The 18,563-nt window shown below is 43.9% G+C and overlaps 1 protein-coding gene across 1 annotated transcript; it reads left to right on the plus strand.

Annotated features, from left to right (window-relative positions):
* Positions 1-1,416: 1,416 nt before the first annotated feature.
* On the plus strand, positions 1,417-18,087 carry RTRAF (RNA transcription, translation and transport factor). Its single transcript, XM_084207790.1, has 8 exons — positions 1,417-1,594; positions 4,017-4,141; positions 5,645-5,744; positions 9,302-9,388; positions 10,240-10,328; positions 13,465-13,533; positions 16,225-16,273; positions 17,752-18,087. The coding sequence occupies exons 1-8, from the start codon at positions 1,534-1,536 to the stop codon at positions 17,904-17,906; spliced, it is 735 nt and encodes a 244-aa protein (XP_084063916.1). The 5' UTR covers positions 1,417-1,533; the 3' UTR covers positions 17,907-18,087.
* The last annotated feature ends 476 nt before the right edge of the window (positions 18,088-18,563 follow it).

The raw sequence follows: 18,563 nt of genomic DNA on the forward strand, positions 1-18,563 counted from the left end.
CAAGGCCAGGCTGGACGGGGCTCGGAGCACCCTGGGACGGTGAAAGGTGTCCCTGCCATGACAGGAGTGGAACGGATGGGATTTATTGTCCCTTCTGACCCAAGCCATTCTGGAATTCTGGAATTCCACAAAACCTGAGGGAGGCTGAGGTGCCAGGGAGCCCCTGCCCAGCTGACACCACTCCAGGAGGGAGCTGGAGGAGACCCAGTGGAGGGGAGGGGAATGTCCTGAAGGGAAAGGGAGGCAGAGCCCCCCCGGATCCCGCTGAGGCCATGGCGGGGGCTGGCTCTTCCCGCTGCCATCCTGCAGCCAGTGCCAGCTGGGAAGGGCTGGCACGGAGGAAATGTCAGGATGAATATTGCAGTGGCTTGTCACGCTGTCACCGCCTGGCTGCCTGCAAAGTGCCACCCCAGCCAGGCGGAGGGGGGGACGGGGGGACGGGGGTGGCCTCGCTCCCAGCCAGAGCTCATCCTTTCCCCAGGGAAAAAACCTTCAAATGGAACCCTCCCAGTGCTCCCCAGTACAGATCACTGCTTCCCAGTGCAGCTCACCGCTCCCCAGTGCAGCTCACCGCTCCCCAGTGCTCCCCAGTGCAGATCACTGCTCCCCAGTACAAATCACTGTTCCCCAGTGCTCCCCAGTACAGATCACTGCTCCCCACTGCTCCCCAGCACTCCCCAGTACAGATGTCAGGGTTCCCAGTACAGTACAATGCTCCCAGTTCTCCCCAATACAGCTCAATTCCCCCAGCACAGCTCCCCAGTACAGCTGCCAGAGCTCCCAATATAGCTCAATGGTCCCAGTAAAGTGCTCCCAGTACTCCCAGTACAGCTGCCAGAGCTCCCAGTACAGCTCAGAGCTCCCAGTACAGCTGCCAGTACTCCCAGTACAGCTCCCGGGTGTCCCAGTACAGCCCCAGCACCGGTGGTATACCCCAGGCCAGCTCCCAGTACAGCTCCCAGTACCTCCCAGTATCCCCAGTACACCTCCCAGCGTGCATCTCAGTGCTCCCAGTACCCCCCAGTACAGCTCCCAGTGTTCCCAGTAAAGCTCAGTGCTCCCAGGACAGCTCTCAGTGTTCCCAGTACAGCTCAGCGCTCCCAGTACAGAACTGCACACGCCCCAGTTCCCCACCAGGCGGACACCCTGGCAAAGCCCCGCCCCTCTCACTGACCCCGCCCCTCTCGCTGACCCCGCCCCTCACACTGACCCCGCCCCTCACACTGACCTCACCCACTACAAGCCCCACGCCAAACAGGCCCCGCCCCCTCCGCCGCCGCGTCCATACCCAAGGCAGAGCGGCTACTTCCCCTCCCGGCAGCCCGTTCCGCTCTCTGATTGGTTAAGACAGCCGCCGCTCAGCGCGCTGACCAATGAGCTAGAAGAACGCCGCGCAGGGGGCGGGCGTTCCCATCTTTCCGGTCCGTGCGGTGCTGTCGGGGCGGCCTGAGCAGGGGAGGCGGCGCTGGCACCGGGATCGAGATCCGGGTCCGGGTCGGGATCGGGCCCGGCACCGGGACCGGAACCGGGACCATGTTCCGCCGCAAGCTCTCGGCGCTCGACTACCACAACCCCACCGGCTTCAACTGCAGGGGTGAGGGGGCTGCGGGGGGGCCGGGGGAGGCTGGACGTGGATTGGGGTAAGATGGAATGGGATGGGATCGGGTTGGTATCCATGCGAAGGGGTGGGATGGGATCCATGGGATGGGATTGGGGTGGGATCCATGGGATGGGATTGGGATGAGAAGGGATGGGATCCACGGGGTCCGTGAGATGGGATGGGATCCATGGGAAGGGATTGGGATGAGAAGGGATGGGATGGGATCCATGGGGTCCATGAGATGGGATGGGATGGGAAGGGATGGGATGGGATCCATGGGATGGGATTGGGATGGGATCCATGGGATGAGATTGGGATGAGAAGGGATGGGATCCATGGGATGGGATTGGGATGAGAAGGGATGGGATCCATGGGGTCCATGAGATGGGATGGGATCCATGGGATGGGATCCATGGGATGGGATTGGGATGGGATCCATGGGATGGGATTAGGATGAGAAGGGATGGGATCCATGGGATGGGATTGGGATGAGAAGGGATGGGATCCATGAGATGGGATGGGATAGGATAGGATCCATGGGATGGGATCCATGGGATGGGATTGGAATGAGAAGGGATGGGATGGGATCCATGGAAAGGGATGGAATTGGGATGGGATCCATGGGATGGGTTGGGATTGGGATGGGATCCATGGGATGGGATTGGGATGAGAAGGGATGGGATGAGATCCATGGGATGGGATTGGGAGGAGATTGGGGTGGGATGGGATGGCAAGGTCCCTTCCCAGCCAGCCATTCCACGGCTAAAGCTCATGCAGAGCCAGCTTGCCCCAGCTGGGCTTTGGGGACAGAGCTGTCCCCTCCCATGTCACCCAGCCTGGACATCCCTGTGTGCACACAGCCTGGGAATTGTGGAGTTCCAGCCCCCAAAAATCGATTTTGGGTCGAGAGGAGTCAGCAGTGAATGGAGAAATTGTGCAGCCTCAATATTTCTGCTGTGTTTTTGAGAGGAGCTGGGGATTAGTGCTGCATGTGTCGTGTTGTGCTGAAAACAAAGTTAGAAACTCAAATTCTCTGTTGTTTTTTCACCTTTCTTTCTGTGCTCCATAAGTTATAATTATATTTCAATAAAAGGAATCTGTTGGCTGATGCCTTTAACGAGGTCAGTCAGCTGGAAAATGAAAAACACTCAGGGTTGATTTTTGGTCAGAGAATGCGCAATTTTAGTGGGTTTTTAATATATTATATATAGAAGGATTTTATATATAAATATATATATTTAGAACCCACTAATGTAGATATTTATAAATACATGCTAACTAAAATAAATATATACTAACTAAATATATAAATATATATAGATAATAGATGTATAAATATATACTAACTAAATAAATATATACTAACTAAATATATAAATATTATATAAATATATAATATATTTATATATTATATATAATATATATTTATATATAAATATATAAAAATATATAAATTTGTAAATATTATGTAAATATATAAATAAATTTATAATATAGTTATATATACTAACTAAAATTAATATATACCAACTAAATCTATAAATAAATATATAATCATATGCTAACTAAAATATATACTAACTAAATACATAAATAAATATATATTATAAATATATAAATATATACCAACTAAATCTAAAATAAATGCATATTATAGATATATAAATATATAATAACTAACTAAATATATACTAACTAAATATATAAATAAATATATATCACAGATATATAAATATATACTACCTAAAATGAATATATACCAACTAAATCCATAATATATATAAAAATATATAATTATAGATATATAAATATATGCAAAAAAATTATACTAACTAAATATATAAATAAATATATATTATAGGTACATAAATATATACTAACTAAAATAAATATATACCAACTGAACATATAATTAAAAATATAAAGATATACATATATGCTAATTAAAGTGTGTACTAACTAAATGCATTAATATATATAATAAATATATAAATATATACTAACTAAATCTATAACTAAATATGTATTATAGATATATAAATATATAATAAATAAATATATACTAACTAAATATATAAATAATATATATGACAGATATATAAATATACACTAAAATAAATATACACCAACTAAATCTATAAATATATATTATAAATATATACTAGCTAAATGCATAAATAAATGTATATTATAAATATATATTAACTAATAAACATATACTAACTAAATATATACCTACTAAATATATATATTTATAACCCACTGAATATATATTTAGTGGGTTTTATATATGTGTGTATATATATATTTGGGGGGAATTTAATGGGAAAAGTGCTCAGAGGGATCTAGATTTGTATGAATCAGATGGAAACTTCAGATATTTTTGAATTCCTGCTCTGTTTACTCCTCCCCACAGATGAAACAGAGTTCAGGAATTTCATTGTCTGGCTGGAGGACCAGAAAATCAGACACTACAAGATCGAGGACCGAGGGAATCTGAGGAACATCCACAGTGAGGACTGGCCCAAATCCTTTGAGAAGGTATTTCCTTGCTCCAGACATTGCTGCAAATGACATTTCACAGCTGCTGTGGCTGAGGAGCACAATAAATAACTCTGAATATTTGTCCTGTTACATTTCTAGGAATTGAAATGTATTATTGAGGCCAAACTGGGGGAGTTTATGACAGTGGGGGAATTTTGGGCATGGTTTTCCCCCAGCTTTGTTTGTTTAATAGGTGGAGTGTCCATCCTAAACTGGTTTTTTTTTTCTTTTTCTGCCTGATTTGATTCAGCTCATGAAGCAGAAAGAAGACTGACTGCAAATAAACAAATTTTTTCTGCATTAATGCTCCTTCTGTCCCAAAAGGAGGTGGATGAGGCTCCTGCAGGCCTTGCCAGCATGGGGGGGAATCTCATCCCTGCACCTCCTGCCACTCCTGAGGGATTTTTTGGTGGACCCAGAGGGATTTTTTCTGGTTCCAGATGGATTTTTCTGGTTTCAGATGGATTTTTCTAGACCCAGATGTGGTTTTTTTGTTTGTTTGGTTGGTTGGTTGGTTGGTTTTTTCTGGACCAAGACGGAGTTTTTTCCTGGATCCAGGTGGATTTTTTTTCTTGGATCCAGGTGGATTTTTTTTCTGGACCCAGATGTTTATTTTTCTAGACCCAGATGGATTTTTTTGAATCCAGATAGATTTTCTGCATCCAGATGGACTCTGGGTGATCTCTGTGCTCCTGAGCATTTGCAGCCCCCACAAAACTCTTGAGCTTTTCCTCTTGCTCCCATTTCCCTGCTCTGTAATTCCCAGTGCCCATCCATCCCATTTTTTTCCCCTCCTGGAAACCCTTGCTTTGCTCAGTGAATGATTCCAATATCCTGGAGGTGAATGGGAATATCTGGAATTCCTGGCAGCTGGTGCTGTTGTGGTGCCTTTACTGGCTTGGTGACAATGTCCTCTCCACATCATTCCCAGGGAATTCCTGCTTTCCAGCTCCTGGCATCCTTTTCCCAACTGTGTGGCACTCCTGTCCTTGCAGGATGTCACCATGTCCTGGTTTTTGGGAGCCTTGTTAGCAGCCAGGGCTGGATCTCGTGGTCTGGGACAGAATCTCAGCCTGGTTTTGTCCTAAAATCCCTAAAAAAAGGAAATTTACTTTTGCTGCTCCAGGGAATGCTCTGGTTTGGGGAAGCCTTAGGTGGCTTCATTCCAGGTGGGAAGGCTTTGTTCCAATTTGTTCCCCCTTCCCTTGTTCCATTTGCTCTGTGACATGAGCAGAGATAAAGCAAGGGCATTTTGGTACAGTCTGGCAATAAAAAACATTCATTAAAAATGAAATTCCATTATCAGGTGTCAGACTTGAGCTAGGGGTGCTTTGGGACACTCCAGTACGGATCAGATACCACAGCAGGAATTTCACACTGACACCTCTGGTTAATTAATATTTTCTGTGGGAAAGTGACAACAGTTCTGTGTTCCCAACTGATTCATCCACTAAAATCCTTTTTTTTTTTTCTCTTTTTTTTTTTTTTCCTGCTCCCCAGTACATGAAAGATGTGAACTGTCCCTTCAAAATCCAGGAACGACAGGAAACTGTGGATTGGCTGCTTGGCTTGGCTGTGAGGCTGGAGTATGGAGATAATGGTATGAGGAAATCCATTTCATACCTCCACATGGCAGGGGAATGGGGGATTCTGATCTATTTCACACAATCCCAGCATGGTTTGGGTTGGAAGGCACATCTTCCACCCTCCCAGGCTGCTCCAAACCCCATCCAACCTGGCCTTGGGCACTTCCAGGGATCCAGGAGCAGCCACAGCTTCTCTGGGAATTGTATCTTAGCCAGGAATTCCTTCCCTTTGGTTGGAGGAATTTTGATTTGGAGGAATTTTGATTTGGAGGAATTTTGATTTGGAGGAACTTTGCAGCATTCCCAGTGTGGGGTCACTCCCTCTGTTCCTTGGGCCCATTCCATGTTCCATTTACCTTGGAGACAGTTTCACCTGGAACCTTTATTGCCAAAGCTGTGCTGTCCCTGTGCTTTGGGACAGCTCCATCCACTGTCCAGCTTTCCTGGGATCCTTTCTACAGCTGGGAATTCTTTGGCAAACAGCCAAATGCATCTTCTCCTCCTTCTTGAAGCAGTCCTGTATTTTCTTGCTGTTTTTTCTGGAGAATCACAGGGAGATTTGGATTGAAAGGAAGCTGTAAAGACCTTCCAGTCCAACCCCCTGGGCAGGGCCCTATCCAGCCCCATCCAGCCTGACCTGGAACACATCCACAAAGGATGTCCTGCACTTCTGCAGGTGCTTCAGGTAGAGCTTCAGCAAGTCAGGATCTTCCTTCAGCTTGGAGAGCAGCTTGGAGGTCTTGCAGGAGCATCCATACTTCCTGCCACATCTCTGGAAGGCACAGAGTGACAGGGACAGAGGCAGGAGCAGCTTGTGTGGGAATCATGGAATGCTGTGGGTTGGAAGGTCCCTTAAACCCCATCTCACTCCAATCCCCAGGAATGTTAAACCTGTCCTGCTTTTCTCCATAGTGGCCAGCACCCACCTCTGCCTGCTGGGGCTGGGCACAGTCTGGGAAGACCCTTCCTTGTCCCCATGGGCTCCTGGCCCCCTCACCTTCATCCAGTAGGTCCTGCTGAGGAAAAGCAGCAGGAGCAGCAGGCACAGGGCTGGGATGCTCCAGCAGAGCACCTCTGCCATGGTGATGCCCCTGGGGGCACTGCCCTTCTCCAGCTGGGGCACATCCCACACCAGGGTGGCCCAGGAGGGTGGGCACGAGCGGGGGGTGCTGCTGGGGTAGAAACAGCTGAACCCAAAGGCCACCAGCAGGAGCTCCTCCAGGCTGGGCATCCCTCTGGGATCCTGCTCAGGCCATCCCAGTGTGGCACCTGCAGCTCTGCAGCGTGGGGACAGGAGTTGTCACCCCCACAGTGTCACCAAATGTGCTGTGATGTCACAGTGCCCTCACACACACTGAGTTCCGTAGGCAGGGACACCTTCCCCTGCAGAAATTCACGCTGGTTTTAAGTTTTCATCAAAATCAGACAGTGTCAAAAGGATATTTCACTTCTTTAAAAAATAAACCACAATTTTGTGTGCTTGTTTCCACCCCCTGCTCAGAGAAACTGTTTCTTTTCAGCTCCCATGGGACTGGAACAGCATAATTGCATTTGTTATTTTATTTTATTTTTATGGATAGAGCCAATCCCATTGTAGATATTTACCCCCTTCTCCCTGTGGGATTGCCTCTATGAGAACTTCCTCTGAAGTTGATTAAATGCATTATATTTAGTACTACATTTATTCAGAGAAGTTATTCTTAGACCCCCTTTTTATTTTTTTAACAAGGAGTGGATGTGGAACCCTTGGGAACTAGGGCAAAGTTATGAAAAAATGGAGTTAAATCTCCCCAAGTCACAGCAGTTCCATCTCCTTGTGGAGAGAGTGGGAATACAAATGTAATTACTGGTGGCAAAATAACAACAGCCACGGTGCTGCTTTTCCATTTGCTTTAATTCCTGCAGGGCTGAGCTCTGCCCAGAGCAGGGGTGGGACACAAACACCTGTGCTGTGATTCTCAGTCCCTCATGGTGGGCAAAATGAGCTGCCTGTTCCTTGGGATTGTGGGAAAAAGGAGGAGTTCAGGAGATTCCATTCTCCAAAGGCTTGGAAAACCCCAGTGTGGGCTGTGAAACAAACCCACTGGAAGTGTTTTATTTTCTCACCAGGACCAAAATCATCCCCCAATTCTTGATCCCTGCTCAAGGCAGAGGAACTGATGGATTTTAGAAGTGGCAGATCTGGGAGATGCAGCTTGTGTGCTGAGTCTGCTTCTTTTTTGCCAGGGTTGGGATTAAATTGCAGGACAGTGATGCCTCAGGTTCAGCTTTTCTATTTTCACATTCTGTGCTGCTTTAGTGTGTGGGTCTGGGTTCATATTATGGGATGGTGAGCTCTGTGCACAGAGCAGGGAGACAAAACAATTCCTGCTCCAGCTGGGCACCAAGGACAAATGAGCCAAATCTCAGGCCAGGAGCACAAACCCCGTGGGCTGGAGAGAGAAAAACAAGCAGGGTGGGACTGCAGGGGCTGAAGCTGGGATGGGACAATGAACTGCAAGGTGCAAATGGAGCAGAGCTGATCCCAGGGAGAGACCCCGTGCCCGGCCGGGCATTTTGGGGCCATTTTGGTTCATCTTGGGTGCAGCCCTGGCTGGGCTCTGGTGCTGCCCAAGGTGGGTCCATGGAGGATCCTTTGGATAAATCCCTGCTTTATTCTGGAACTCCATCCAGCCTCTGCTCCAGGGCAGCTTTCTCAAGGCATCATGGTATTTCTTATGGGGACTCAGAGGTTTTTTAGTTCCTATCTCTGTTACAATCTCACAAACCCTGAGTTCTGCTCACTCCACTCTAACAAACTAAAAATGGAGCCCCATCTCTCTCTCGACAAGGCCTTTTAAGGATAAACTTAAGGATTGTGTCCAGTTAATTTAGGTGTCCAGTTAAGAAATGACACCTCAGTTATTTTCACTTTTAACCCAATAACCAACAACCATGGCTGCAATGGGGACTTTTTTATCCAATGACACAAAACCACCCAAACCCGTGGAGAAGGAGGTGAAGTAGAAGGAGCAGCCTCCACCCTGAAACCTCCATCTTCTTTTATACCTATTGCTATATTCTAAACCCCAATGAGTTTCCCACCCTGTGATATCACACACTTCTATCCAAGCCCCACACCCACAATCCCAGTTCTGTCATTCCATTCTGGAAGCTTCTCCACGGCCTCAGGTCAATGCAGTGTTCTCTGGGGGGTCAGAGCCTGTCAGCACAGAAAGGCTGAAATTCTCAGCAATTCCCTGGGTTCCAACACTTGTTCAGCCTTCTGGGGTGAGGCTGTAATGAAGAGGATCCTGCCCTAAATGCTCTGAGGCTGCTCCTGGAATCTCTCTGCAGCTGGGAGCTCTTGGAGCAGCTCACAGGAGTGGCAGCATTTGGAATCATTAATGGGGAGCTCCAAAATCCCAATTTATAAACCCAGAAATCTCAGTTTATAATCCCACAAGGCTCTTGAGCAATCACCACACCCTAAAAATCCAGCTGTAACACCACAGCTCCTTGCTAAACTTTGAGTTAGTTCTTTTTGCCATTAGTGCTGATGATTTTTTGTGTTTGCTTCCTCATTTTGCAGCTGATAAGTACAAGGATTCCACCCCTGATGGTGCTAAAAATGCAGACAACACAGCAAAAAATGCAGAGCCACTGATTAACCTGGATGGTGAGTGTGCCACAAGCTCCTGGATGGGGATGTGCTCCGTGGCCTGGGTGTTCCTCAGTTGGTTCATCCTATGATGTAGATTTTTTAAAGCCCCATTTAAAGCTTTAGGAATACAGGTCTGAACATTTACATGAACAGCTTTGCTCTGTAAATCATAATTACTTATTGTAAGTGAGGGAGAAGTAGCAAGATGCCTTAAAAAATAAAAATATCCAAGGAAACATGGTGGCAGGCTGGTTACTTCCATGCTGTCAGGGATTTCATCTTGGCTCAGTCTTCCCCAGCTGTTCTGTCATCATAATTTTAATTTATTTTTTTTTCCTGCTAGGCACAGTCACAATAAATGGAAGTGGTGGGAAAGAGCTGCTAAAATCAACCCTAAATCTTCCAAATATTCTTCCATTCCTCCATCTCCAGAAAAGCAGGGATTGATCCTACCCTCACCAGCAGGGATAAAAAGATACAAAACCTTAAAAATGTACAAATAATGTACAGAAGACAATATCTGCCTTTAATTTGCTTTATTTTCACACACTGTACCTGGCTGTGCAGCCCAGTGCTGATTCCTCTGCAGCCAAATTGTTTCCTCACTCCTTGGAATTCTGGAATTAAGGTTGGAAAAGCCCTCTAAGATCACAGAGCCCAGCAATGAACCCAGCACTGCCACATTCAGCACTAAATAATGTCCCCAGCTGCCACATCCTTGTTTTGTGAACCCTTCAAGGGTGGTGGGGAATTGCCTTGTCCAATCCAATGCCATGGAGTCAGGCAGCCAGTTCTGCCTGCTGGAATCAGTGAAACCAAAATAAATTAGCATTTCTTTTTAATGATAATCCTTATTTTTTTTCCAGTGAATAATCCTGATTTCAAGGCTGGAGTGATGGCTTTGGCTAATCTGCTTCAGATCCAGAGACATGATGATTACTTGGTGATGCTCAAGGTGAGTTTCACACTTTTCCCACCTCCTTTTTTCCTTCTTTTCCCCAGTGCCTGGTGTGTGTTCATAGCCTGAGGTGCAGTTACTGATAAATATGAATTTTTAGGCAAAGATAGGAAAAAAACCCAAAACTATGTCTTTTCAAGCAGATAAGAACACAATTCAGGGAAATTCATGCAGGGAGAATTCTCCTGGTAAACAATTTTATCTGAGTTCCTTAAGGAGCATCCTCAAAGGAGAAAGTTCTGTTCCAGTGCTAGAAATTAGAGAAAGTTGAAAATTTAAAAGTTAATGATGCCAAAGATGTTTTAAACAACATCCAAGGGAGGAACCACTGTTAAAAATTTCCTTTTTCTTTTGGTCCTGTGAACTGTTTATTCCTTGTCATTACTGAAATCAGTTTAATTTAGTTTTGACAACTAATTATGGGGTTTAAGTGCCCTAAATAGACATATTAATTTTCTAATCCATCTTTTTATGCCTTTAAGAAGTTTTCTGGTGGAACTCTATAGATTTGGGGTTAAGCCCTTACTGTATTTTTTAAAATAAAAAATACATTATTGACAAGAGTGTAAAATCCCAAGTTCCTACTTGATCATGTCATGTCATAGTATGGGAATAAACTTTGTTTGGTTTGGAATAAAAATAAAAGCATTTAACTGAAAAAAATACCCATAAAGTTCTCTTCATGACAATAGTTGTGATACTTGCTAAACTTATTTTGGAGAAACCAAAAGCTGTGGGTATTGAGGTTTATTTAGTGTAAGTCTGTAACTCTTGGAAGAGTTTTATGATAACCTGGTTTCTTAAGGAATTCTCAGCCTGCAGTTATTCCAGCCATTTTTTCTCTTCTCCAGTATGTTTTCCTACTTTGCTTTCCCAAAATATCCTTCTTCAGTCTTTAAGGAGCATGGAGATCTCATACCCCCTACCAAAAATCAAAACCCCACAAAAATTATTGAAAAGGAATATCAGGTAGGGAGGGGACACCCTGGGTGTGGTGATATTGAGCATTTGCAGCTTGAATGAACTCAGCTCTTATCAAAATTCCTTCAGATCTTCTTTGAAGGAAACTTTAGAGAATTTATAATTCTGCATAAATAAATTTATGCAGAATTATACACTCAGTAAAGCAAACTTTACTGGGTGTATAATTCTGTATAAATGTATTTTTTATTTCCACATCTTTTTTTCAGACAGATTCTGGCAAAACCAGCCTGAATTTTCTTGCTTTTAATTCCAGCAAGAGTGGATTCCTGCAGTGAAAATCCCCATTCCAGGAGCAATGCAAAGCTGCTTTTGGGGTTGAGATGATGATATTAGAAGGTGTCAAACTCTTTAATTCTCCCCCACCATAAGCAGGTTTGCAGGGAATTTCTGATCCCTGTCCAGGCTTGGGCACTCAGGAGTGGATTTTTGGGAGAGCCAGAGGGTGCAGGCACAGCACAGACATCTGGCCAGAGATTTAGATCCCATTTTCTTCATTTAAACCTGGCAAGTTGATCAGAAAGCATCTGTGGGACACAGTTGGATATTTCCTAATGCCAAAAGCACTTGGAATTCTCTTCCACAAGATCTGGTTTCACTGCTGGAATTAAACTCCCCATCCAACCATTCCTTTGTCCAGGCCACTTCCTTCAGTGACAGATTTCTAGAAGTATTTAAGTGACAACTTTCTGGTATCAGCTCAACTTTAATCATGACCAAAACTGGGAGAAATCCTGGGGGAGAAACACAGAGCTGCTTCTGTCACTTCTGGCTGCTCATCAGGGAGAGTCTGAGCAATGTGTTTGACAGAGCCACTTCTTCTTTCCTGTGGAAATCTGCCTGCATGGTATTCCTGCAGTTATTTTTGGAGGCATTTGGAGCTGTAGGTATCAGTAACTGATAGCTCTGGTAAGATTTCACCCCCTGTGCTGGAGCCAGGGAAAACAGATGAGCACCAGGATTGTCAAAGTCAAGGCTGCTCTTGTTCCCAAGGCTAAAATTAATTTCTTTCTGCTCTCAAGTCTTTTCCAAGCCTGCCTGGGAAGCCTTGCTCCAGGTTTCTCTGCATGGGGGAGGAGGTTCAGCACCTCCTAAAAGATGCTGGCAGCAGGATTTCCTTCCCCAGGCAGGATTTCCATCCCAAGGCAGCATTTCCATGCCAAGGGAGGATTTCTGTCCCAAGGCAGGATTTCCTTTCCAAGGCATTTCCATCCCCAGGCAGCATTACCATCCCAAGACAGGACTTCCTTCCCAAGACAAGATTTCTATCCCAAGGCAGCATTTCCTTTCTAACACATGATTTCCTTCTTAAGACAGCATTTCCTTCCCCAGGCAGCATTTCCATCCCAAGGCAGCATTTCCTTCCTAACACAGGATTTCCATCCCAGTTCAGAATTTCCTTCCTAACACAGGATTTCCATCCCTAGGCAGCATTTCCTTCCAGGAAGCATTTCCTTTCCAGAGGAGCTGCATTGCTGCAGAGTTAAAGGTGTGAGAACTCAGGAGAAGAAGATTGGTGCTGCTGCTTTGGGGTTGTGATCAGCTCATTTTGAAATCATGGAATTGTTTAGGTTGGAAAAGACCTTTAAATCATTGAGCCCAACCATTGCCAGCACTGCCACGTGTCCCCAAGTGCCACATGCACACAGCTTTGAAATCCCTTCAGGATTCCACCACTGTGAAACCCTTTCCAGTGCCTGTCCACCTTTCCCAGGAAGAAATTTTCCCTGATATCCAACCTAAACCTCCCCTGGCACAGCTTGAGGCCATTTCCTCTTGTTCTGTCTCTTGTTCCCTGCCAGGAGATCCTGACCCCCTCCTGTCACCCTCCTGAGCCTCCCTTTCTCCAGGCTAAAAATCCCAAGATTTCCAGGCTGTTCCTTGTATTTTGCATTTTCTATCCCAGGACTGGCAGGAATTAATGGTATAAAATCAATGTCCTTGTCACTTCTGATTCTGTCACCTGGGTGAGATCCTACATGCCAAGATTATTCCTAAATGGAAAGGTTTAAGGGCTGGGAAAGTTTCAAAAAAAAAAAACTGTCACAAAACTGAATTTGAGGTTATAATTTTGGCTCTTTTCCCCTTGGAATTACTGAGAAATGCCTCAGGACATGAATTAATTCCTGTCCCCTTTCCATGTTTTTCCCAGGCAATTCGGATTCTGGTTCAGGAGCGCCTGACACAGGATGCCATAGCCAAAGCCAGCCAGTCCAAGGAGGTTTGTACTCATGGCCAGCCTTCATTATCCCATCCTAATTAATGAAGATAAAGTTCTGTCCCCTCAGTCAAAACCACTTCTGTTCCAACACTTCATTGGGAGGATGGAGGGAGCTGGATTTCTCCCAGCCATGCTGATTGCAGCAGATCTGGGGGATTATGGAGAGCAGGACACAAAGCTGGGTTTGTTCCAGTCAATGCAAACACACCTGTGTGAGAAATCATGGAAAAGCTCTTCCCTGGGTTATTTTCCACAGGGTTATCCTGACTGTTCAGTGCAGCAGGCCTGTAGTGTGAGGAGAAATGCATCACCTGGGTTTTCCTTGGAATTACCAGTGTTGGCTGCCTAAAGTTGAAATATTCCTTGTTTGGAGTGTTTTTTTTCATATGGACACCTCATATGTGTTCAAGGAATGGGATGTTGGAAATGCAGCTCCTCCCTCCTCTCTTCCCCCCCCAAAAAAGGAGCAGTGAAGGAAATTTCTGCCCTTAAAGTCAGATTTTTGCAGAATTCTTTGCTAACCACGACCTGGCTGTTGGGAAGATGTTCCAGGGGATGACTGTGGGTTTTTAGTTTGGGATTTCCTCATCATTCCAGATCTCTCCAGCATTTGGCAGAGTTGGGAAAGGCTGGGAAAGGCAGCCTCACCTGCCCTGCAGGTGTGTGAGTGTGTGTCCCTGCTAAGGCAGCTGGATCTGCTCAAAGAGCTCAAATTCCTTCTTTTTCTTTTTCTTTTCTTTTTTTTTTGGCAGCTGCTCACAACAATCCATGATTTATTTATCAATCAAAGCTTTGGACCTGCAAATCCACAAAAGTGTTCAAAGAGCAGGAAAATAGGAAAGCAGCTGAGCCTGTTGTCTTCATTTTAAGGTTCTGTAATGTTAATAAAAATCAGCTTTTAGCTGTTGTTTTCATAGCTGCACAGCTGGGATCAAAATGGGATTTTCTTGGAGGAACAGGGAATTTTTTTTTTTTTTCCTGCCAGGGAATTGTTCATTTCTGATAGATCTTCAAAGTATCAGCAGGGCTGAAATGTCTGTCTGGGAGATAACCTGGGAGTGTTGTTTCCTTAGGAATGCCACATTCCAAGGGGTGTGGAGAAAAGGGAGTGGTGAGAAGCAAGAAAATCTGTGCCAGGAGGGACCATCAACATCTTCATGTGCCAGGGGGGAAAAAGGAAATATTTCCAAAGCACAGAGGATGGCTGGGTTGGGAATTTAGAAAAAAACAAAAAAAGGAAAATTAGATTTATTCTTCAGGTTTTGACTGATTTGTAAATGGCCACATTTTTGTGCAGCATTCATAAATCAGATTTGTGGGGAATGAGGCTGGAAGTGAAGCTGTGTGTGTATTCCTGATGTAAATGTGCTCTTTTTGGTTTATTCCCTGTTTGAAGGATCATGAACTTGTTGTAGGATGGGCTGAGGGATTCCAAAGGCAGCTTCCCAAAAAGGATCAAACTCACAAGTGTGAGAAGAAGGGAGGGTGAGGAATTTCCTGCTAGCAGGAGACACTGAGGGAACCTTGGGGAATTCATCCACAAAGAACTGAGAGGGGAAAAAAAAAAAGACAAAAAAATGACAATTTTTGCTCAGGAACACCCAAGGCTGGCAGGGACCTGAAGTACAAACCTCAGTCCTTAAAAAAAAAATCCTTATAGGAAGTCTGATATTTCTGGAATCTTTCTGAAGTGGCTTTAGAGGCATTTTGATCACCAGTTTTAACAGTGGAGATGGATTTTTAGCATTGCAGTGGAAGATGGATTTTACTATAAAGGCCATGGAAAAACCCCACTTTTTGCAAATGATTTGCAGCCACCAGTTTGTGTTTAATGTGTGTTTTGATCAGCTCAGATTCTTTTTTTTTTTTTTGCCTTGTGTATAAAAGCCTTTAAAGGAAATTTTCACTGTCTAAAAGCTTTACAGCCCCATCCTTGCAGAAATTAATGGTATTGAACTCTGATGTTTTTGTTGTGTAAAATGCAAGGCTTTTGGCAAATGTTGAAAAAAACTTGCTGAGGGTAATAAAAGCAAATTCTGGGATTTGGAATGTTTAAATCTAATTTTAAGTGCATGGTGAAGCTCCTTGAGTTAAGATTTAGTGTGACCACTCCTCTGCAGCTGGACAAAGGAAACAGAGCAATGCTCAGAAATAACCACTAATAAATTTTGCCTTGGAGAGTTTTAATAGATCAAATGTTTAGAAAATGGAATATTTCCCTTTATTCCTAAGCTTAACACTTGAGCAGATGCTTCTGGGGCTGTTGTGAGCTCAGCAAAACTTGATTACAGAGAATTTCTGCAGCTCTTTGCAATCAGCCCCTGCTCAAAGGCTGGCAGCTGTTGAAAGGCAGAAGTTTCTAAGAAAGCCCAGTTTTGTTTTCCTGGGAAGCTGCAGGGTTGGGTGATGGCTCCCAGTCCTGCTGTTGGCCTTTTAAGGATTGAATGCAGGCACTGTGTATCCACTGAGGGATTCTTAAGCAGGAAGATTTTTCTGTAATAATACTCAGGGTTTGGTGTTTCAGGACACAAAGGGAGTTGTTTAATCAACTTTTCAAACTTTTCACACATTTTTGTCTAAGCAAAACCCGTATTTACTCCCCAGTACCTGCTGCAGTACTTGATTTGATTTACCAAACATTTAAATGACATTTTTAACAGGTTTTTTTTGGTTTTTTTTAATCTTTTCCAGGGTCTGCCTGTTGCTCTGGAAAAGCACATTCTTGGATTTGACACGGGAGGTGAGCACTGCTCCTAATGTGACTTTTAAATGGGAATGTTTGCCTTTGACAGAGTTATTACTGTCAAATCCAGAGCTGATGTGGACAGTAAAAAACCCTGCAGTGGAAAGAATTCCTCCCTCCCAGCTGGTTATTTATGAGCATCCCTGAGCATTTTGGGTTTGGAACAGCAAAGCCTCAATCCAATCTGTTTGGAATCTGTTGAAATAACATTTCTTAGTGCAGCCCAAGGAATGAATGCATCCTGCTGTTGGTAAATCCTGCTGCTACCAGCAGAGGACAGCTCTGCTGCTGCCATCACTGCTGCTGCCTCCAGCCTGAAATCCATCCAGGCACCTCAGATTGGCATCACCTGATGGGATATTGATAAACATTATGGGATATTGATAAACCTGATGGGATATTGATAAACCTGATGGGTTATCGATAAACCTGATGGGTTATCGATAAACCTGATGGGTTATTGATAAACATGATGGGTTATTGATAAACATGATGGGATATTGATAAGTAACAACCAGCCAGGTGACCTGGGGCTCCACAGGATTCACTTCTGCTCCACATTACTTAAATCACTGCTTGGTTTCACACCAACTTTGGAGTGGGAGGTTGGAATGAGATGATCCTTAAGGTCCTTCCAGCCCAACCCAGCCTTTTGTTTCTTTAATTTATTATTTTTATTTATTTTTATTGTAATGTGGATATTTTAAATTAATAAAGTTGTTACTATATGTATATATTCTAGATAATATTTGAAATTTTAATTTATATAGTTATATTTTTATCTTATAAATTTTTGTTTGATTTCAATTCTATCATTTATATAATTACATTTCTAGGTTATAGTTTTTATTATTTTATTACGATAGTTTTTATTTATTTAATGCATATTTTTATTTCTAGTTATAGAAGTATAAATTTATGGTTTTTAAAATTTGTATATTTTATTTTTATGTTAATTTAAATTCTTTTAGGGGTTGTGAATTAAATCTTTTTGCGTTTATGGAAGGTTTTTTGGGGGGGTTGGGGTTCTTTTGTTTCTTCATGTTTTTTTGTTTTGTTTTGGTGGGTTTTTGTTTTGTTTTGCATGGGGTTTTTTTGTTTGTTTGTTTTGGTGGGTTATTTTGGTTTTGGTTTTTTTTTTTTTTGTTAGTTTGGGGGTTTTTTGTTTTTATTTTGTTTTTTTTGTTGTTGGTTTTTTTGGTTGTTCTTTTCAGTTTGGTTTGATTTTTGTTTTTTTGTATTAAAACACTTTATTTTTATGATTCCCTCATTCCCTGCCCCTGGGCTGCAGGGTGGTGAGGAAGGTTTGGATGCCACCCCATCCCTCCCCAGCAGCAGGGAACCTTGCTCTCTATTTCCACCCTGCAAACCACCAGCAGGGCACTAAAACGTCCTTAAATCCCTTCTCTGAGCTGAAAATGCTGGATTAAATGCTGGATAAAATAATTTGTGCTGCTCTGTGTGCCCCTCCCCAGATGCTGTTATCAACGAGGCTGCCCAGATCCTGCGCCTGCTGCACATCGAGGAGCTCCGCGAGCTGCAGACCAAGATCAACGAGGCCATCGTGGCTGTGCAGGCCATCATTGCTGACCCCAAGACTGACCACAGACTGGGCAAAGTGGGCAGATGAAGGGGGAAAAGCTTCCCCAGCCCCCACCACCCCGTGTGTTAGTGCAATTAGGAACAGCTCCACTCTGGCATGCAGTTTGTAACGGGATTAATTGGCCTGTTTGGGAGAGAAAACAGGAGATTGAGTTCTGACTTCTGATGAATTAGCAGATTTTTCTTGAAATAAATGAAATCGAGGGAAACATTGTTCTGGTGAGCTCTGAGTTAACAAATAGGACTTTTTTGTGTGTGTGTGTGTCTCTTTTCCATTGTGTTTGGCTTTGTTACATTAAATCTTCTTTTCCTGAGGTCCTGCCCTAAGAACAGCTTGCTTGCTGCTTCCCCACGCTGAAATATTCCCCTCCAACTGAAAAACTGAATCCAAAGGGCAACTTAAACCAACCTTTTTTATTCAATTATTGAAGTAACCTAGAAAAAGTGAAGCATTACAACGTAACTGGTATTTCTGAACATGTATTGGTCTACACTGGGTAGGTCTAGGAAGGCACTTGGAAGACCCAACAAGCATGAACAGATCAATTCTAGCATATTCTTCTAATATAAATACTAAAAGACATGCATGGAGGCAGTGGTGAAAACACAGAATCATCCTCTGGAAAATCTTCAATGCCTTTGCCACATCCCATCCCTGTTCTGCAGGATTTTGGAGCACACACAG

The sequence above is a fragment of the Fringilla coelebs genome (assembly GCF_963513975.1).
Source record: "Fringilla coelebs genome assembly, chromosome: 6".
Taxonomy (NCBI): domain Eukaryota; kingdom Metazoa; phylum Chordata; class Aves; order Passeriformes; family Fringillidae; genus Fringilla; species Fringilla coelebs.